We start from the raw sequence: 22,857 nt of genomic DNA on the forward strand, positions 1-22,857 counted from the left end.
TGATGAATATGCTTCACCTCAAAAATCTAGATCCCTCAGAACCACAAGGGCGGAGACTTAAACCTTGACACGGTTATAAATAGAACGTGCTGGAGGGACAGATTCATCACCCAGAGACTCCCTATGCTGTGGAACAAAATCCCGGTACATGTGAGGCAGAGCACCTCGCTGGCCTTGTTCAAGAGGAATCTTGACCAATGGATGGGAGATCGCAGATATACCCCAGGGATTACTTCAGTGTCACTGCTTGACAGAGGCACAGAAAAATGATAGGCATAGTTTTTATTCAAACTAAAGGGGTGGCGAAAGCCACATAACTATGGGCTAGGCTTATAAATGCCCTTGGGCAGATAGCCTAGTATGAACCTATGAACCTATAAATAAAGACAGACATTTGAGTTTTAGATATCATATCCTTTAGAAAACTGCATACTAACACAAATCCTGTTGTTCTAGCAATTTTCTAAGTTCATGACAGAAATATTTATAATCTGTCCCTATTTATTTCACGCTTTGTCCATATTTCTTGCACTGAGATATTGAAGTGTGTGTGTGTGTGTGTGTGTGTGTGTGTGTGTGTGTGTGTGTGTGTGTGTGTGTGTGTGTGTGTGTGTAAGAGAGTGAAACACCATAGTTAGAGTTAGCAGGTGGAATTTATTTTCAAGTGCATTTTCAATGAATTGTGCTTCAAGGGGAGAGAAGTTTACTGCTGCTCATGCTAAGTCTGCTTAAAATGTGCAACTGTTTTGTTCAGCAAATGGCATCACTGTTGTCGTATAGAATTTTACAGCAGCTTTAGTAGCACAGCAGGTAGCATAGTTGCATCTTGATGCAGAGGGCTATAGTTTCTTCTCCCACAGCATGCAGATTTGTATTTTAAGGGGGTGGGGTGCTGTAGACCTGCGTATGTCCTCCTTTGGATGACATGCTTAGTAACTATGAACCTGTTTTTCGGCTTGCCACCCATTCTCTATTGCAATGTACCAGCTTACCTTTTTTAATGTAACATAGGCAATTTATTCTTCAAGGACAGAAGGCACTGAAGTTGTAGATGAAACAATGGAATATAAGTTGTTTTCTAACAACAACCTCTTCATTAGTTTCAGATCTCTTTAATGTGGAATTATTCAGATGACTTTTACTTCTGCAGAAATTGTGCATATTGACTGATATTGGTGGATTGTAAGGACAGATATTTGAGTGGCCTTTTATGGCTGAAATGAAATTGAGCAGTTTGTCATTATTGGTTCATATGTTTTTATTTCATTGCTTACTGGGAAAATGTTCAAAACTAAAATACATTCTATCAAGTGGTGCTGTATTATACAAGGGATATAATTCAATTATATATTAGAATTGATTCACCTTCCTGACTGTATTAAAGAACTTTTTCATGGTCCTAAAATGTGTGCAAGGGGCCAATGATTTGAAAACAGCCCAAAGGTAAACTTAACCACAAAAAGGAGAGAAGGTCCAGTCCCTCAGTTAGTACAAACTTCTTTAATAACAGGCAAGATTAACGCTTTCGTCTTGTGTACAAGACTTCATCAGATGCCCCCATTTTACATTTCATCCTTTTTATATCATGCTTAATTACCTCTAATTAACATTTAAAGACAATTTAACAATTTAATTACTCTTAAAGAAATGATGAAAAAAAACACTTAAAAAACATCCATAGACCAAAAAAAATTTTATTACACATTGCCAAAACCCACCTACAACTGTATAAAGTATAAATAATGGTGGTGTTGTTAAATTTGTGAAGCTCTAAACATTAATACAGGTGTAATATACTCATTTAAACCAGGATGTATGTTAGACTTTAACCTAAGTTGCCACTTCAATTCTTTATTTAATAATATATTTTTCATATCTCCTCTCCTCAGGTTTACTTTAACAACATATATTATCCCAAATTTAAAACCATTAAAAAAAGTACAATTCACTGAGTGTTTGTATAGTGCACTGGTCTCTTTCTTGGACTTCATATCATGGAGGTGTTCGTACATCCTATCCTTAAAAGCCCCCTCCATTTTCCCTAAATAAAATGCAGGGCATCCTCCACATGTGGCCAGATACACTAACATTTTTGTATTATAATTGCCTTTACAGAATCATACTTTACTATTCAATCCATTTTGTAGGCATATACTTTTTTCGTTAATAATATATGGACACTGCTTACAACTTCCACATGAGCTAGTGGCCTTTTTAATGTGAGAATTGGGCACATCCAATTGTTCAAATTCACTTTTGAAATTCTTTCCGGTCCTGAAAGCAAATGTAGGCTCATGTCCCACCACCTCATGTAGTTCTTTGTTTACCTTAAGCATACTCCAATTTGCCTTTATAATATTCATGAAAGCTCCTGTAAAACCATTAAATTCCATTACACATGTTCTTTGATATTTATTATTCTTCCCATGTTTATTGAATTCATCTAAAGGCTTTCCCAAAAGGGCCTTATATCTGGTGCCCCACCCTATGTATACTTCCTCAAGGACACCTTGGACGATGTCCACAGGATATCCCCTCTCCAAAAACATTCCTCTAAGGTTTTTAAATTCTCCTTCAAGGGCCTTCCTATCTGAGGTCATTCTAGCAATTCACACTGCTTGTCCCTTAATCAAACTTTTTTTCTGAAACATGGGATGATTACTGGTGTAATGTAAATAACTATTACACCATGTATTTCTTCTGAATATTCTAGACTTAAAAACTTCCTTAGTCTGAAAAATAGTAGAGTCCAAGTAATTTATGCTTTCCTTGTAGAGGTAATTAAGCATGATATAAATAGGATGAAATGTAAAATGGGGGCATCTGACGAAGTCTTGTACACAAGACGAAAGCGCTAAACCTGCCTGTTATTCAAGACGTTTCTACTAACTGAAGGACTGGACCTTCTCTCCTTTTTGTGGTTGAGTTTTTTACAATTACATTGTGTATTTTTTATGCAAAGGTAAACTTAACCTGCCAATGGCCAGATGCATTTTCTTTGAATGCGGGTTTCAATGCTGTTTCAGTTAACGTGACTTTCAAAGGTAGAGAAGTTTTAATGCCAAGACTGTTTTCATTGTGGCATTACTTCATTTAGCAAATGTCTATCAGTGTTTGTGCTATAAAATTTGTAAATTAAATCTAAATATCTGTAATATCGTAGAAGTAAAGCATAAAACAGTATGCACATAGAGTTTTGAACAGTGTGTATGGCAACTGAGGAGAAATAGCCAAGTAATGGGATGCTGAAATGGCTGCATGAATGGCGGGGGACTGTGTGGGGGGAGGACTGCATGGGGGGAGTGGGCGGGGCTCTGGGTTTGCCCCCCCCTGCAAAAAATCCTGTGGGCTCCCTTGAGCAAGGGGATTCTAGCCAATTTAGTTGATGCAGACAGGAACAGAGGTGGGTAGAAAATTTTGCATTTGTAGCAAATTTAGCGACTTTGTTGTAACAAGAGTCTAGTTTTGTTCTCAAGTAGGACTGTAGATTATTAAGAATGGGAGCACCACATAAAAGAGTTGGAAGCAGGAAAGATGAGGCTGGAGCTTTTTTTGTGGTGAGGCTAAGAAAATAGTTGTGCCTACACAGGGCACCTAGTTTTTGTTGAGTTTTTTTGATGTTGTTGTGGATGTGAAGGTTAAAGGTTAATTTGTCATCAATGGTGACCCCTAGTAATTTGGAACTGGGGACGACTTCTATGTTTGCGTTGTTTTGGGAATGAATGGAGAATAGTGACTTGTCAATTGTGATAGATTTTGTGGGGGTAAATATTACAAGTTTTGTTTTATTGGGGTTGAAAGCGAGATTTTGCCAATATTTTGTCACTGGAAGATATTGAAGCATTTCCTGGACCATTAGTTATACTCAGATAAGATATTAAGGAGAATGAATATTTCTGATATGTGTGTAACTACTGAGGGAGGTAGAATTTTCATTTAACTGTGTAATTACTTGTTTGCCTATGTGCTTAGTAAAAACATATTACAGTAACATAGTTCACCATTAGATTACATTATATTGTTGGTTAAGGATGACTAATATATTTACATTTCAGTAATCCAAGAAGCAGACATAGTAACTGCAACAATATGAGGAATACTGTTAGATTTCAGTAATGTTAAGTAATAGCTGCAGTCTTCATCTAATGAAAGATTACGGTGCATTCAATATTCATAGGTTCATAGGTTTTGTTAAAAAAGCTCAAGCGTTTTTTGTCACTGAAGAGCTTTGTTTCCTGGATCCCAAGTTAGAACTTGTGAGTGTCCATATAGTTACCAGTTCCCCTCCCTTGCTGGGTTTAATGGGGCCCAGTAACAATTTAATCTAAAACTGAAGATTAAAACATATGTACATAGCATTTTCTTTTAAACACACATGTACACTATGGTCAAAGCATGCATAGCTAAATGGATATGCTTCTCATGTTGGCAAAGAGCTCGGCATTCAAATTTTTCTAAAGGACAGGATAGGAAGTAAGCCAATTAATGTTTCACAGATGGTCAACTGCAACGGAGGTGAAAAGGGTGAAAAGCTGACAGGAATTTCACAGACCAATGAATAGGCTTTGGCTTGGAATGCATAACTAACAGGAGCTCTTTACAGTTACAAAGGAGTGTAGTTTTCCAAAAAAAGACCTTCATCCAATAGTTTTATTCAGTATTACAAGTTGCGGATAGAATACAAAACCATAGGAGTGAAACTGGTTTATGTTATGACTATTTTTTAATTTTCCTACCTTGCACACTTGAGCAACCCGTGAAATCTCACAGTCAGAATCATGGCTTTCAAGTTTCTTATTTTCTCTAAAAAATATGTAGATTTTGTCATTATCCACATTATTCTGAGACTCTTGTTTGATCAGGCTTGCTGCTATATATGTAGGTTCTAGTAGAAGAAGAAAAAACAAATTTGTAATTTCTCAGGAGACAATATGTTAACAGTGATGCATAGCAAAGTAATAACTGACACAATGCTGACCTACAACAGAGATGATTCAAATGAAGTTTATAAAGTTGTACATCGGTGTTCATACTAATTAACTACTTCCAAGTTAGACAACATGAATGCTTCATTATACACAAACGCTGAGCTGCTGAACAAGAAAAATTGTACATAAAAAGCTTCAAAGTGTAGCTACAGTGTTATATATTAAATGAGATGTTATGAGCCTTCAGTTAAATAGATTATATACTCAGCTATGACTGACATTTAACATTGTGGGGAAAAATAATCCTCAACTAATCCTAGCAGGAATGAAACTTTGAACACCACAATATAGCTTTAATCTGAGTTAGATAAAATGAGGTTCCTCCTACTTACAATACAGCATTCAGCATAAAAATCAAGTGAACAAATTCACATTTTCCAGGTTGTTACAGAATTCCCACAGATATGGTAACACTAAGTGTCATGGTATTTATTAATGCACAGTTTTGTTCAATCAGATTTCAATATACTGGAGAGGATTCTTATGAAGATTTGTGTTTGATACAAACTGATGTTGTACACTTGAGAATTCTGAGTGCAGTAACTATGCAGTAGCGTGCTCTCTCTTACAATTATTATCTACAGTAGTAGGGAAAGCTAACACAAAGGTGATGTAATTTGTATATTTATGTAATGCTGAATGATCCTTTAAGTATACCTTCCTTCTAAATTAATTGTTTAAACTTCTCTACATGGCTAGAATTAAACTTCCATTTTTTTGCTATGATGGGATCATAGCTTTTATGAACTAAAGTTTCTCTGCTACACGGCTGTGAGCTGCATAACATTTTGTGTCCTTATTTGCTGTTAGTGGAACTTTTCCTACAGTCTCTACAAAAAATAGTTTCTGTCCAGATGAATATATCTAATTAACAAGAAAACATAAATAAATTGAATTATCCTATCCCCTATTTCCACCTGTCCCCTATTTCCAAACTACTTGAGAAGTGTGTCCACCAACAACTCTTACCCTATCTCATCAATAACCAGCTTCTAACCCCCACACAACATGGCTTTAGACCATGTCATAGTACCTCCACTGTCCTTCTGTCCTTCCTTGAAACAATCAATAACACCCGCGACTCCTAACACCTAGTATCTACTCTTTTCCTTGACCTCTCTAAGACTTTTGACACCATTTCCCACAACCTGCTTCTTTCCAAACTCTCTAAACTAAACCTGTCCTCCCCCTCCATCCACTGGTTCTCAAGCTACCTCACAAATAGGCAACAAGCAGTTAAATGGAAAAGAGCTACATCACCCTTCTTCAACACTTCCACAGGCGTCCCCCAAGGTTCCATTCTAGACCCCCTATTATTCAATATATTCATAAATGATTTCTACCATGCTATCCCAAAATCCAGGCATTCAATATGCAAACGATTCCACTATAATCTGTTCCTCCCCTTTCATTACAACTCTCAACAATCTAACACAAGCCGCCTTTTCCTCCACTGAACAGTGGATGCTAGACAATCATCTTGCCCTGAATGCATCCAAAACCAAACTTATGCTATTCAACACCACTAAAACCTCTTCCCTAGACAAACAATCCTTCTTAATTACCAGCAAAAACAATACCCCCCCTAGAACTAGTCTCTGACACAAAACTGCTAGGAGTTATTATCGACGACCAACTAAAACTCGACAAGCATATACAAGCAAACATCAAAAAAACCCATAAAAAATAGGTATGCTCTACTGTCATAGCCGCTTTATGTCTCCCACCACCAGGATTACACTAGCCAATACATATCTCATCCCACCCCTTTTATACGGCATTCCGACCCTAACTAGCCTTGATTCTTCCCTTACTGCAAAACTCTCATCCTGTTATAACAAGATATCAAAATTTGCTGCTGGTCATAGATCCTTCTCCCACCACTGTAACTCCCTTCACCAACTTAGTTGGCTAGAGCTACCTAACCTCCTCACCTACACCCAACTCATCCAAGCACACAAACTCATTCACAACCCATCTCTCTGCCCCTCCCTAGCAAACACCTTTGAAATGCACAAACCAGATAGATCACTAAGTATTTGTACTTGGCTGTACTATGTACTACTATGATTTTATAATTCTTCCCTATGTATCTGTATTTTTTTTTGGAGCTTTTCTCCATAGGACTCCATTGAAAACGGGCTCCTTGCAGCCCAATGGACTATCCTGGAAAACAAACTGCAAATAAATAAATAATAATAAATAAATTAAGACTGGCAAAATAAAACATAAAATAATGAATGACTCTCAGTTAATGCATTCATTTAATATCATTTCACTTCACTTGATGCCATATACCACCGTAATACTAGAGGGAAGTAATGCATGCTTTTGTAAATTATATTAGTAGGCTTCCTGAGTTATATCAGCTGACTGCATATTAAATGTCTACAACTTGCTTTTAAGTATGCATTCAAACTTTGGATATAGAATGTATTGTAGTATGCTCAGTTTATGCTAAAACATGACTGGAATATTCCATTGCCTAGTTGTTCATGGCTTCAGGTGGTACTGGACATCATGTAATAAGCACAGCTGGAACAATGACTTGCAGTACCCTATATGGGAAACCAAAATATTCTGATGTGTATGATGTTAGGAAGCCGTAGACCTCTCGGGGCAGTGATTGTGTAAACTGTGGCTCTGCATAGTATACAGGAGGAGACCCAATTCAACAATAATGAAGATGTGGTACTCTAAGGCACCCAAAAGTAAGATGAAGGGCTTTCTGAGATAAAAGTCAGAGGATCGATGCTGATGGCTGCACTGTGGGATTATCTGAGGTCATAGTTTAGGGAGCCAATACAATTTTGAGATTAGTGAACAAGAAAGGGAGACAGAATGGAGGCAACATGGCTTACAATGGAGGCAAAGAAAACAAGTTGATTAAAAGAAATTAAAACAGAAGTCTCACAATAGTGCAGACAAGGAAAACGAGGACAAAGACAATTGTTGACAAAGATTTATCAAGGGGGATAGTTATTCTAAGTAGATGCCTTGGAGCCCAGTGACTGATGGACTTTTATTGCCAAGGGTTGCTGTATAACACACTTTGTCCTTTCTTGTTTATAACATTTGTAGTGTGTTTTGGGCTGGCTTCCATGGGTAGTGATAGTCTGTGTTCATAGACTTAGTTCCTCTTCTCCTGTATTTATATGTCTGTTTTAGGAACACTTGGTTATCTATCTGGGCCATTGTTGACCAGTACAGCTTAGTTGGGATCCAGCATTTTGTTATATTATCTTTCCTTGTCTATTGCCTCTTTTATTTTATAAACTAGGAATGGATTGCTTGTGCATCACCAAGGTACCATCAGCTACAACCTGAACTGCATTCTTAACTCAATTTTGAAAACAATTTATAGGTTTATAGGAGGTTATTATGCTAATGGCCCTAGAGCCCTTACAAGCCTAGCCATGTTAATCCTGAGTTGCCCCAACTGTCCTTGCTAGATGGGCATCATTCTTAGAGTGAGTCTATGATCAACACTGACTACCCTTGTCCATGAGGGGCACAGGCATTTGTGGTTACCCATCACAAGTTGCCTCTCAGCAACCTATTAGATAAAAAGTACAAGGACAGGATTTTCAGTCTATCCATGTAAGTCATAGATTGGAGGCTCCATATTTTCTTGATGAGAAGCCTCTGGGGTCTCTCCATCTGCTGCAGGTGTCTGGTGATATACATGCAAAGGGGAGCTTTGTACTCTATTAATGGTCTGCTGAAGGTTGAGTACAGTGGAGTTATAACATCCTCAGACCTGGATGTGCTGCTCCTAGTTATGAGATGCACAACTTATGGACCTGTTTTCTATAATTACAGCAATTTCACCTCTTATTTTTATTTGTTATTTGTTTACTTTTTATTACTTTTCTGATTATTAATATTAGAACTTATTTTATCATATTATTGTTTTTGCTTGGGCATTCACTTTTTATCACTATAGCATTTGCTCCCTTGTACATTATTTCATATGCACTTCTTCCCACCATTTAATCTGTTACTGTCTATGAAAGGAGTCACCCTCTGGCCCTTCTTCTATCTGACTTCCCTATGTATCTATACCTCTCATCTGTAAATGTTAAAAGCTGGAAATTGTGAAGAAGTATAAGACTGGATGACCCTGCCATCCTTGCCAGGGACTTCCAGTGGTAGGGGTTTGGTCCATTATAGTTCTCACTGGCTTTCATCATAGGGTAGAATGGCGGGCAGATAGACATACTCCGGTATTGTGTGGAGTACCCATGGATACAATGAGGGAGAAAAGGGCAGGACCTGCTTTCCTGTGGCACTGGCATGGGTGTTCCATTTTAATGTCAGATGCGCCTGTAACAAAATGGGTTTCTTGTTGGACTTCATGCATTATCCAGTCAAAGTATTTATCAGGAGACAAAGGTGGACACTAATTTTGGTCCTGTTCTTGTGGCCTTAGATCTGCTACTCTTCTCTATGATATAGAACCTGTGAATGGTTTAGACCATATTTGGAGATGCAGTTGTATATCTTTCATCAATTACGTTGAAGGAGGTTAAACACAGATGTGCCAAATCCTATGAGTATGCAGTGTGTGCAGAAGTAAACTATTGGTACTGTTTCATTTACCATCTACCTATTAGTGTGATGATGTTTTTTTTCAAATATTTTCTGATATCCTTTTCTTCTGACAGTTGGCATCACCTGAATGGCTTATTCTGGGAAACTTCAATATCAGGGCTGATAAAGAATCAGTGGCTTTTGTAAAGGAATTCCTCTTTATTATCAAATAAAGCTGGTTTTCTTATGTGGTTAGCATTTCAAACCATATAGCCAAGGACACCTTGGATCTGGTCTTCCAAGTGGGTCCTATGACAAGGAATCTGCTGGTAGAACTAGTTTCTTGGTTTCACCACTCCATTATTTAGTTCAAGATTGAGACCTCATGTGAAAACTTTTAGACCTGTGTATAATATAATGAGGGAGACTTGGCTTTATCACCCTGGACCTTCTGAGTACTGTCTTCTTTCATTAACTAAAAGAAAGAAGTGTTATGTACCTTGCAGAATTGGCAGGCATCTACAATCAGGTCCTTACCACTTCAACAGACATCTTATCCCATGGCAGAATTGGTTGTGTCTGTTTGAGGGCAAGCTTGCTAGATAATTAGATCAGGTATCCTACATAGTGCACATCTCGATCCTTAAAATGCACTTCAGTAAGTGCCATTGCCATGAAACTGGTTTGAACTTCGTTTACCAGATTAAAATGATTAAATTTCTTCCACTTCTATGCACATGACTGCCATGGGCCCTTCCTCCATCAGGGTTTAACTGGCTCTACTTCATGCCAGATTGTTCATGTCTCATTTGTGGATGGACTGCGCTAATATGAAGATGGCATCAGTTATTCCAGTCTTAGCTATGATTACTTGGATAACTATTGAAAAGCCACGGAGCTTCCATTTGTACATAATGTTCCTTACAGCATGACTTTAATTCTACCTTCTGATGCCATATACATAGTCCCAATAAATCCAAACTCCAAATTACATGAATTAAATAAAACTATTTCAATCTATTAAAATCTTCTTTTGGAGCCAAACTTGCAAATACTAACATCTCACTTTTCTCTGCAGTCTTCATCAATATCCCAACTTTTAATACATTATCAAAAGTCTGCCCCTCCCCCAACAAATCCATACTACACATTTTCAATCATTTATGAAATATTCTATACCACTCTCTTAAGGCATAAAGACTTATAGTTGTGGTTTAGTTCTGAAATCAGTCTACCATTTCTTTCTGTGAGGGAGGTATATTCCTAATCTCCAAAATGCCATAAAATAACATAAGTACAAATAGTATTAGCTTTTCCTTATGGACATACCAAAACTCCATTGGACCCTCCCTAGAGTTTTACCCTTTGCCTTAGCTTGACATCAAACCTGTTGTAGCTCCTCCTGTGTAATTGGGGTCATCAGTATATGGTCATGTGTTCCTTAGTAGTTTTCCATAACTGTGACACCATAAGAAATCTAAGATTTCAATCCCATTTCTATCCTGCTCATTTTGCGACTGGTGCTATTACTAATAATATTGGTGGAATAACTCTTGATGTCAGCAGGGTACCTGTGGTAATACTAGCATCATACTTCTTTTTAATCCTGCTATGATTTCTGGTACTAGTGGGAATTATAAAGTGTTTTTTTTTTCAGTGATTATTGCATAAATGTGTATATCTTAACTAGTAGCTGTTCAGTCTCTTACATCATCTTTGTTAGTTCCCTGTGCACATCATATCACACTCATGACATCTGGTTCACATCTCTGTTATCTCACATATTTTCTATCTCAAATCATCTTGGCCTGTTTTACCATTGTGTTTGTATGTACCTTTATCTTGATTTTCAACTTGTTCTTAAAAAAAGAGCCCGTTCAGTTGTTTACACCAATTAACAAATGTCTCTTGTTCAAGATAAAATTTGGGAAAATGGAAATTTTTTTTTAGAAAAGAAGGCACTAATGTATATAGGGTCTATATCATATATTCGAAATTCCAAAATGTCAAACACCATATGTTCAAACTTGGAATTTCGAATATTGAAAACATTGAACGTTCAGAATAGCAACTTTTTTCCCAGGAAAAAAATTCGCTGTTCCGTGAAACATACACCCAACACAGGCACACCAAAATAAACAAACCACACATATACATTTAACAAAACCCAACCCCACACTAAACCACACATACATTATTAACTATCCACTTACCTTAACCTGCACCCTAACCCTAAGGTCCATAACTATCACACACATACCCTACAAATCTATACAAAAACTAATACACACACATACAGTTAACAAAACACAACCCTGCACTAAACCATACATACATTACTAACTATTCACTTACCTTAATCTGCACCCTAACCCTAAGGTCCGTAACTCTCACACCACAGTGGAGGAAATAGCGAAGCCACAGAGCAGCCCACCAAAATCTTTTCCTAGGTAAGATTTCGATGTTCCAGGGCTTCACTATTTTCACCATTCAATATTTTGGGTTCGATGTTTTCACATTTGGCGTACCTCTTCGGAATTTTGATATAGACCCTGTATATAATACATACTCCAAAGGTGCATGATCAGATACTACAGTGAGGTGAATATTTATTATTTTAAACAAATAAGTGTGCTCCATACTTTATATCCCCAGAATTCAATAATGCCTACTCTAAGTATACTGTTCTGAGTGAACAGGCAACACAGACATAACGCACACCTTCTTCCTCCTAATTTTACTTTTCCTATTGATATTCTTGCAGCTTTAAATATTGACAGGGATTCATAAAGGTTACCAGAAAGTGTAGACTACATGTACACTTAATGTAATCTTTCTGAGTGATTAGAAAGCACAAAAAAAGTGATAAGAATGTTCTTGAATACATCATGTACACTTACTGTACGCTTTATTGAATATATATATATATAGCGAGAGAGAGAGAGAGACGGGGGAATCTTGATTTATATCTATCTGAATAAAAGGTATGTGAGCTGATTCTGATTTTATATAAAAAAAAAACAGGCAAAGCTATTACATTAATTAATTATCCACACATTGCCCAAAATAATGATATACAGTATATTTAGAGCCTACCTTTAAAATGTGATATACTTATTATAGTCTTCCATTCCCCTAGATATACTGAATACCTTTTCAAAAGCAAGCAAGCCCTCATCATTCTGACAGAAATCCTTTTGTGGAATACCTGGTGGTACATAATACACTATAAATAGTAATATTTCAAGCACATATATAGCTCTTCACACCTGCCTATCAGCCTTTAGCATCCAGTACTATAGCCGGTAATTCCATTATGCATTGTTTGGGAACCATCTAAACCAAGCCTCTGTGTCTTGACCTATGGATGTTGCTTTCCATTGCCAATGTCCTTCATCAATGCATCATGCGCCTGTTAATTCAAATCTGCGTATTATTGAGCTACAATCCAAGGTTCAATCTTCGTTATATAATATGCTTCTCTTACATGGCTTGATAATTCATTTGTATTCTATTTATCAACCTTCATAATACAGTACCAAGCATAAACTGTTAACTGTAGTGAAACACTAAGGTCCTTCAAGCAAAAAAAAAAGGTTTAATATTTCATCAGTCCTTAGGAGCTTAAAACATTTTGTTTTTATATCCTTAGGGAGCTGTCAACATCTCAAAATTATTTACAGAACATTTTGACTGACAGCCATCGTGAGTAAACTTATATGTAAGACCATCATATTTACTTCATGCAGTGCAGCCTGAAAGGTAGACTAAACGCCTGTAAGGTTATCGGATAACTAAATAAATAAATACATTAATTAAATAGATAGATAGATAAATGAAGTTGCACTAGTTGCCTCACATAATCCCCCAGTCCCTTCCTTGTCATTTGGGTCAATCAAAAAAAACTTCTCCAAAGCTGATTACAGCCTCCTGAGGAATGGTATAAACAGCTTCACAGCCCCTCCCCCTCTCTAGGAACTGGCACCAGTGTCCAAAACTATACCAAATTACTATATGAACATTTATATAGATGCATGGAATCAGGAATATCTGACAGGACTAAATCATCTTCCGCAAGGAAGTGTAAACCTATCTGGTGGAATCTGCAATAAATAAATTCTATAACAAAAGAAAAAAGTGCTGTCCAGGACCAAGAAGGAGCAGGTGCCCAATTGAAAGCAATCTCTCCTTAGCCTAAACAAGGAAATAAGAGCACTAGTGAAATCCTCCAAAGCAAACTTAGAGTCCAAATTGGCCACATCTACTAGAGACAATCATAAGGACTTCTTCACATATGTTCATAATCTCAAAGGTATCACCCAAATCTGTTCAGAACTGGTGGTCAAGGAAACCACATATACAAATGTCGTAAATATAGCAAACTTGCTGGCTGACAGATTCAGTGAAAATTTCACCCCTCTGCTCCCCCCCAATCAGTAAATCAGGACATTCCCAGTACCTGCCCCCTTCCCCTTATATCTAGGTATCAGGTCATCACTTCCCTCTCAAAGGCAAAAAATACAGCCTCCATGGGACCTGATAACATCCCAGGCTGCATCCTACATGAACTCAGGCAGGAACCTGCAGCACCATTAGGTGCCCTATTCAGCCAAAGCCTGAGTACCGGTTTTTGTCCCAGCTGAGTGGGGGACAGCCATTGTCATCCCTTTACACAAAGGTGGAGCATCCACTGATCCAGTAAATTATAGACCCATCAGTCTAACTAGTCTGATCTGCAAGGCCATGGAACAGATTATCATGGACCTCACTAACAAGGACATTGACAACCTCGAAACACTCAATCCCACACAGTTTGGCTTCGTCATGGGGAGGTCATGCCTGTTAAATTTGGTCGTCTTTTTTGAGACCGTCACCAAAGCCATGAATGAGGGGAAGACAGTGCACACCACCTACCTTGACCTGGCCAAAGCTTTTAACACTATTCCCCACTCAGGCATAATAGATAAACTCTCTCAACTAGGCATCAATCTGTATGTGACCAAATGGGTAGCCAACTGGTTCACTGATAGAACCCACCTAGTCAAAATAGGGGAAGCCACCTCAAGCAGTAGAACTGTAATGAGTGGCATACTCCAGGGTTCAGCCTTGGGGCCTCTGTTATTTGGGATATACTTTTCTGAGGTACAGGCCAAAACCAGTGGGCTATGGCTAACCAGATTTGCAGATTTTTTGGAGCTATCATCAATTCTCCTAGTGATGTGGACATTCTCCAAGAGGTTCTCACCAAAACAAATGACTGGTGCCAGAAACATGGCCTCAAGCTGAATACAAAAAATGCATCATCACCCCCTTTGTGGAGAGAGATGTCCACACAAATTATCACATTAATAACAATGTTCTAAGCACTCAGTCAGTCGCCAGGGATTTGGGCATCTAGATTAATAGCAGCCTGACTTTCGACCACCATGTTGCTTCCATTGTATGGAAAGCTTTCTACATGGTCCACCTCATAAGTAAGGGTATCTCATCCGGGGACAAGGAGGTCATAACATCCTTGTATTCTTCCCTTATAAGGCCCATTATTGAGTACAGTGCCCCATTTGGCATGAACCTCGCAATGCACATTCAGCAGTTGGAAAGACTACATAGTTCCTCACCAGGAGAATCCAGGGTCTCAAATATTTACCATACACAGATAGGTTAAAAGCCCTATCCCTCTACTATGTTTCATACAGACTCCTCGGAGATGACCTCTGTCTGGCATACAAGGCAATCTCAGACCCCGCCTTCACGGGACTGTTGCAAATCCAGAAGTCAAGCTCCACTCAAGTAAACTGCACACATGGCCTCAACCTGGTCTGTGACATCAATAGGACTTGCTGGCAGGAAAGATTTGCATCCCAGAGACTCCCCCATCTATGGAATAGACTCCCCCCTCCACATCAAGTAGAGTACCTCTTTACCCATTTAAGTGCAACCTTGATAACTATATGGGAAATAGAAAATACATCCTGGGATTCCACCCGTGTCCCTGCTGGACAGGGCCATTGAGTGCTGATTTGTCTATGCATGGCCTAAACTCTTGGCTAGGCTTATAAGGGCCTCAGTGTCAATAGCCTAGTAACTTCCTATGATCCTATGATCCTATAATTCTATGATCCTATGGAAGCCTATCATTATAACTCTGTAATCCAAACATATAACTATAAATCATTTTAATCATTAGAGTATATTTAATTATTACAACCCAAACTCATCATGCCTGACTACTTAATTTAATGGAAAAGAACAGATTATAATAAATCCATCATAACTTAATGATATATATGTTCAATGAACACTCATTAGCATTCTAAGTTCCATATCAAAAAATATAACCATAACCTTGCAGTATGAATTACCATCTTGTGTCAGAACAGTTTCAAAAAAGAAGCAACACTTCTACCTACTGACTAATCTAAAATGACTTCAGTAAATAAAAAATAGTAAATATATCACTATACTTGTGTCAATAACTGCTTGAAGGACTCATCTTTATCTGCCATATAAAAAACGTCATTGTAGCTTTCCAACTACTGGAGACACACACCATTCCATGCAACTTTCTCTTACCTTATCACTACAAATTCTGCAAATTCAGGAACATAAATAGTCTAATTCCACTTGGTTCAAGTAAGAAAATACTTTTTATTTATTTAACTGCAATAACCTTTGGAAATATACATTTCTAATGAATGCTACCACACTAGATATAATAGTCCAATAAGTGCCCGCTACAACAGAAACATGCAAATTCCAGCCTACTTCATTATGCTATTCACTGCATTCTGCTGATTTATAGAGTTCCTAAAGACAGGATATGGTGGAGAGAGAAATGCTAAAATAAGTGTCATAACAACTGTCAAAATAATTTTTTTGTATTTCTGAACTACTCCTGGGTAAGCAGGAAAACATGCTTGCATTCTGTGGGACATGGGTATGGCAGCTGTATGTTGCAAGTTTTGGTGGAATTCATAATTCTATATTGCTATGGACAAAGAAATATTGCTTACCTAACAGAAGCAATCAGACACATGAACAGTAGGCCATTGTATTTTGTTCTTGCTTTATTACAAGTTTTGTAATGAATACAGTATTGCTTGTCCAAAGGAAAAGTATAGACAAAATCATGAGGAACTATTCAGAGATGAGAACTTTCCAAGTTGTAACTATCTAAGAAAGTACTAAATGATTTTGCTGTCAGTTTAGGAATATGAATTATGATTGAAAGGAATGTTCCAGAAGATGCCATATGAGCTGACCATTGCCTTGTTTTCATGTCCTTAAGTTAGTAGTCTACCATGTTAGACATGATTGAGATTCACATTATGTCTAATCTCAGCTAGCTGCCATTATAACAAAAAAAAATGACTGGTGTGGTGAAAGTATAGCTTCTATTATATTCTGAACGATAAATGTCTTGCCTTTAACTGCTTTTATGTCTCAGTGGATTTGATGATGATAGACAGTAATAAGGAATTCTTAAGAAGGGACACTTCTTGATTCTCACGCCTCATGAAAACCTTTAATTTGTTCAAAGCTGGTCTCCAAACTCTCTTGAATATCTAATGCAGCATCTTCTCCATCATTCTTCTGAAACATCCCCATGCTTTTCTAATGTTCCATTGGTTCATACCCTCATAGAGTTCTTAAGGCTTTCTGTAAGTTCACAAAAGTTTCAATCCCCATGGAAAATATTCCTTAAAAAGTGTCAGATGAAGTTCTCTAATCTACAATCTCTCTTGGAGGCCAAATACTGTGTGAGCTGGAGACTATATGCACCATAATCATTTTCAAGAGGAAAGCAACCACAAACAGAAGCAAAAGATCTTCAAAAAAAACACCAGGAACCGCTGGCAGGTGGAAAAGTGCTACTACTACTAGCCTCAAGAAACAAGATCCTTCATGTTCCAACTTCCATCAGGCAAGTAAACCACTACATTAAACTGCTATTATTTCTCAAACTGTATGAACACTCAGTGTCTGGTGTAGTTAACAAAACTGAATTCTCAGTGTTCTCGTTTGTATATTCAAAATATCAGTGTGCTGTTCAAATGAATAAGGCCCTGACTGTGGTCTCGATGACACAGGGTTGAACAGCATCCTGGGGAGTAAATGAAACATTGGGGGGGGGGTGCTGGTAGAATTGAGAAGCTAGTGCTGTCACACTCATGTTTAGGAAAGGAATTAAGTACTAACATAGCAGCAATGTGAGAGGGGAAGTCTTTGAAGCATGGTTTATATTTATTGTGACACAGAAACATGAGCCCAGCAAGACATGCATGGTTGCCCAAAAAAGCACACACTAGCCATGACTCAACACAGCATGCATCTGAGCCTGCTTACTAACCAACAAATAGAAAGTTGAAGGCATAACATGCAAAAATCCCAGCATATGTGAAGGATAATCTCACTCACAGACTAATCCTGATTTCCTTGCACATGCTATAAAATGCAGGTACTCTGTTTCCATGCTCCTGCTTCTTTTGGGGCTGGCATCTATCCAGGTGCAATCCAAACTTATAAGTCAAAAGAAAAGGTAGAGGGGGGTGAGTGCACTGCTGATGGTCCAAGCACTGCTGCAGCCCAAAAGCAAGATAAATAAAAAGAGTTATCAGCCAAACACTTTTGGCATATGTATGAAAATGGCATACTGCAAATGAGCTACAGCTTGTTAACTGGGATCTTATTCCATAACTCATTTTGTTATTATTAATATATTTCTTTAATTTATCAAATATTAACATCACTACTCAAAATACATACATTTTATACTACACAGAAATTATGCTGCTCTTGATATGCTTATTTTAAAACTACTGTTATCATTTAGATAGGTATATTGTACTTACTGGCCATCCACTTTTCATCTGAATTTGTATAAAGTTGCTCTCTTTTGCCAAAAGCTCTGCGAAACCGTTCAAATCCATTTTTAAAAAATGTTGAAGCAGTGGAGTAGATATCACCATCTTTAATGAAACAAAATATTTTTGTTTTTAAGCAAATAAAATACACTTAGAACATACTTTCAAGCAAAACATTTTATAAAGCAATAAACCAGAAACATAAAGAAACAACAAATGTTCTATGCCACTGCACTTTTTAATGTCAAAGTTCTCTTTTAAGCTTATTATTCACAAATGACACACAAAAAGAGCACACCGTTACTGGCCAAAACGGTATCAAAAGGAAAACAGACAACCATTAACTTTGCAATTCATTTCTTATACTGCTTAGAAGTAAGTGTTACAAAAATGAAAACATTTCACAGTATAAAAGGGGTATGATCGGGTCTTCAATCATAACCACATTGCAGTGCATGGAGTGCACTGATTAAACTCCAATTTTCAGAAAAAGACAAACTCATTAAATGGCAGAGTGGCCCATGACCTGACCTTAACAAATGTTAAGCACCCCTTGCTTATGTTGTTAAGGTCAGGTCAAGCAGTTGTGTGCAAAATCTGCCTGTAGTGACCAGCAAAAGACAGTAGCAGAAATAAAAGATTTGTTTCTGCCTGCTATCTGTAATGCTAGAGTGTCTTCAACCTCTCAAACAAATTCACTTGCTAGAATAACAGGATGTAGTAGCATCCATTTCTCGAAGGATACAAATTCTGAAACTCAAATGTATGTCATTACTTATCAATCATTACTGGTTTGTCCAAAAAACACAAATTCTATGAGGAATAGACCAAAAATATAAAGCAATAAGCTGGACATCCTGCGAAAATCCAGCCAGTTGAAAGGTATTAAAAGTGAGTGTAACACTCTGTGCACTGCAAATAACTAAGATCGGTTGTCTCTCAAGGTGAACTTCTTGGCATCAGTGTCTCAAACACATAATAAGCAGGTTACAATTGGTGAACCGATTATAATCTTCTACATTATGTGTTTGAAACATGGATGCCAAGAAATTCATCTTGAGAGCGAACTTCCACAGGTGAATCTTGGCGTCCATGTTGAGAATACATAATGACAGTTTATGATTTTTAAGACCTGATCAGAACTTTTTGTAATTCGTGGAGTTTTATCTACTCCATGTACCTCTTGTTACAAAAAGAAAGAGTATTTTATTGGATTTGTACGCCAGTAAAGCACTTAGAGATTACTGTTGCATAGACAGCAAGTAAGGAAAAAAAATCAGGGACATTTTTTGAACAGTGCCTTAATTTAAATAAGTTACCTACAAGTATACAGTTAACATCTGTAAACTTCAATGGGCATAGTAGGACGGACATTCAGGGACTGAGGAAACATCCCTTCCCTTTTACCTGACTGTCACGGCACTTAGGGAGTGTGTAAAATTTGTTACACACCTTTGAAAGTGTTGTTACAATCAGGTCTCATGTTAACAGTAGCACTTAACAAGTTTATCTATATTTCCAATCTTGGAGCATAATCACGGGGCTTTGAATACATCTTGAAGGGCTACAACAAGGCAGAGTGACAACCCATTAAAACAGACATATTACAGAAAATGGATGTGTCTGACAGAAAAAGTAAAAGAGTTAAATTTCCTTTACTCAGTAAGTAATACATCTGTCAATTATTCATGGTCTGATTCCAAACACTTCAATGGCAGATTTTTTTTCCTTATTTTTCAATAATATATAATGTGGAGGTGTTTAGGAGAGATGGCAGTGGAGTTTTTAACCAGATTGTTTAATGAAATCTTGGAAAATGAGAGGATGCCTGAGGAGTGGAGAAGGAGTGTTTTGGTACTGATTTTTAAGAATAAGTGTGATATGCAGAGCTGTAGTAACTACAGAGGGATAAAATTTGTCAGTTACAGCATGAAGTTATGGGAAAAAGTAGTGGAAGCCAGGTTAAGAAGGGACGTGATGATTAGTGATCAGCAGTATGGTTTCATGCCAGGAAGGAGCACTAGAGATGCGATGTTTGCTCTGAGAGTGTGGATGAAGAAGTATAGAGAAGGTCAGAAGGAGTTGCATTGTGTCTTTGTGGACTTGGAGAAAGCATCAGGGTGCCTAGATAGAAGTTGTGGTATGGTATAAGGAAGTCGGGAGTGGCAGAGAAGTATGTAAGAGTGGTACAGGATATGCATGAGGTCAGTGTGACAGTGGTAAGGTCTGCAGTAGGAGTGACAGATGCATTTAAGGTGGAGGTGGGATTATATCAAGGATCAGCTCTGAGCCCTTTCTCGTTTACAATGGTGATGGACAGATTGACAGACGAGATCAGACAGGAGTCCCCATGGACTATGATGTTTGTGGATTACATTGTGATCCATAGTGAGAGTAGGGAACAGGTTGAAGAGACCCTGGAGAGGTGGAGATATGCTCTAGAGAGAAGAGGAATGAAGGTCAGCAGGACTAAGACAGAATATATGTGTGTGGGATGAGAGGGAGGATAGAAGAATGGTGAGGATGCAGGGAGTAGAGATGGCGAAAGTGGATGAGTTTAAGTAATTGGGATCAACATTTCAGAGTAATGGTGAGTGTGGAAGAGAGGTGAAGAAGAGAGTACAGGCAGGGTGGAGTGGGTAGAGAAGAGTGTCAGGAGTGATTTGTGACAGACAGGTACCAGTAAGAGTGAAAGGGAAGGTATACAAGAGTGTAGTGAGACCAGCTATGTTATATGGTGGAATAAACCTTCGGTAAACCACCATGGCAAAAATTCCAATGTGAAAATGTAGATAAAAAACAAAGTTTTATTGTAGAACAAACAGGTAAGGTAAAACAATAAAATAAGTCCTTTCAAATCCGATAAGCACTTTTGGCAACTATCCTTCTTCAGATCGTGAATACCTTACCTGTTTGTTCTACAATAACACTTCATTTTTTATCTACATTTTCACATTGGAATTTTTGCCATGGTGATTTACCAAAGGTTTATTCCGCTTTATTTTTATTTTTCCATCGGTATCCTTTAACAGTGTAAGAATAGTTTTTTCTCGTTTTGCAGCTATGTTATATGGGTTGGAGATGGGGGCATTGACAAAAAGGCAGGAGTCAGAGCTGGAGGTGGCAGAGTTAAAGATGTTAAGATTTGCATTGAGTGTGATGAGCTTGGACAGGATTAGGAATCAGTATATTAGAGGGTCAGCTCAGGTTGGATGGTTTGGAGATAAAGCCAGAGAGGTGATATTGCATTGGTTTGGACATGTTCTGAGGAGGGATGCTGGGTATATTGGGAAAAGGATGTTAAGGATAGAGCTGCCAGGTAAGAGGAGAAAAAAAGAGGAAGGCCTAAGATAAGGTCTATGGTTGTGGTGAGAGAGGACATGCAGGTGGTTGGTGTGACACAGCAAGATACAGAGGACAGGAAGAAATGGAAACAGATGATTCACTGTGGTGACCCCTAACAGAAACAGCCGAAAGAAGAAGATTGAATGGCTGGGGTAATGTGACTCAGGCATTTATCAGTTTCTGGAATGCATGTATTTAATGTAACATAAATAAAGGTAGTCCAAAAGTTGTGTTTGCTGTCAGCCAAACACCAAGAACAGACTTTGTTGCCTGATGGTCTTATTCTCCAGTTTCAGACAACAGAATGGCGACCAGCAACCATCATAAAAAAGCAACTCTTCTAAAAGTGGCTAACATTTTCATTTGGGTCCTTAAACAAATTCCCAATCCATCGGGGTGTTTTTTAATGTTTTGTAGGAGGGGGAAAAGAACTGATTAAGTGGAGAATTGCTTACTGCATGCCTATACACAGGCATTTCAATAAAAAGGCTCAGGAAACCTAAGAACTTTGTGCAAATCATTTATTTGCAGCATCAGAGTAGATAACACAAAAAACAAAAGCTACACTAACTTGGCACCCGACAAGATCAGTAAGTGAAAATGATTTGAAAGGTGTTGAGAGTGATGCTGAAGTCCTTGAGAAAGAGTACAAAGACACTTGGGTTCTGAAGCATACACACATATAAAAGTACATTTATTTAACAGCTCATTTCAAAGCATACAGAAAGAAAGAAAAGCTACTGAAGGTTCTGGGGAGCATAAAATTAATTATTTACAGTAAGATGCCCAAGGTTACTTTGACAGATTTACCCAGGTAGTGGGTGCTGTATAGTCATTTATAGTCCCAGAATGCAGCAAGTACAAAATGAAGTCAAGTATTCACAAATGTTTCTAGATAAACTGAAGGGGAATCATTGGGGGGGGGGGGGGGTTAGATATACAGGTACAGCTTGTAGCAGAATTTATCAAAAGGACATATATTTGGATTTCACATCTATAAAAATGAAAATCTTAAAGCTAAATATTGCTTTGATTTCTGGAATGTGGCAAACACCTCACAGGATGCAAACACTAAACAAGCTTCAGTGTAGAAAGATAAAGCAAAACATATTTGACACTATGTCAAC

The 22,857-nt window shown here is 37.8% G+C and overlaps 1 protein-coding gene across 2 annotated transcripts in view; it reads right to left on the minus strand.

Annotated features, from left to right (window-relative positions):
• The window catches only part of SEMA7A (semaphorin 7A (John Milton Hagen blood group)), a 550,369-nt gene that overhangs the window by 231,007 nt on the left and 296,505 nt on the right, over positions 1-22,857 (minus strand). For both annotated transcript variants that reach the window (XM_044077757.1, XM_044077756.1), the window contains exons 6-7: positions 18,374-18,490; positions 4,737-4,885 (exon numbers count right to left, since the gene is read on the minus strand). In XM_044077757.1, the coding sequence (XP_043933692.1) occupies positions 4,737-4,885; positions 18,374-18,490 (266 nt within the window). The remainder of the gene's footprint in view (positions 1-4,736; positions 4,886-18,373; positions 18,491-22,857) is intronic.

The sequence above is a fragment of the Protopterus annectens genome, chromosome 7.part0 (assembly GCF_019279795.1).
Source record: "Protopterus annectens isolate FY-2018-M chromosome 7.part0, PAN1.0, whole genome shotgun sequence".
Classification (NCBI taxonomy): Eukaryota; Metazoa; Chordata; order Ceratodontiformes; family Protopteridae; genus Protopterus; species Protopterus annectens.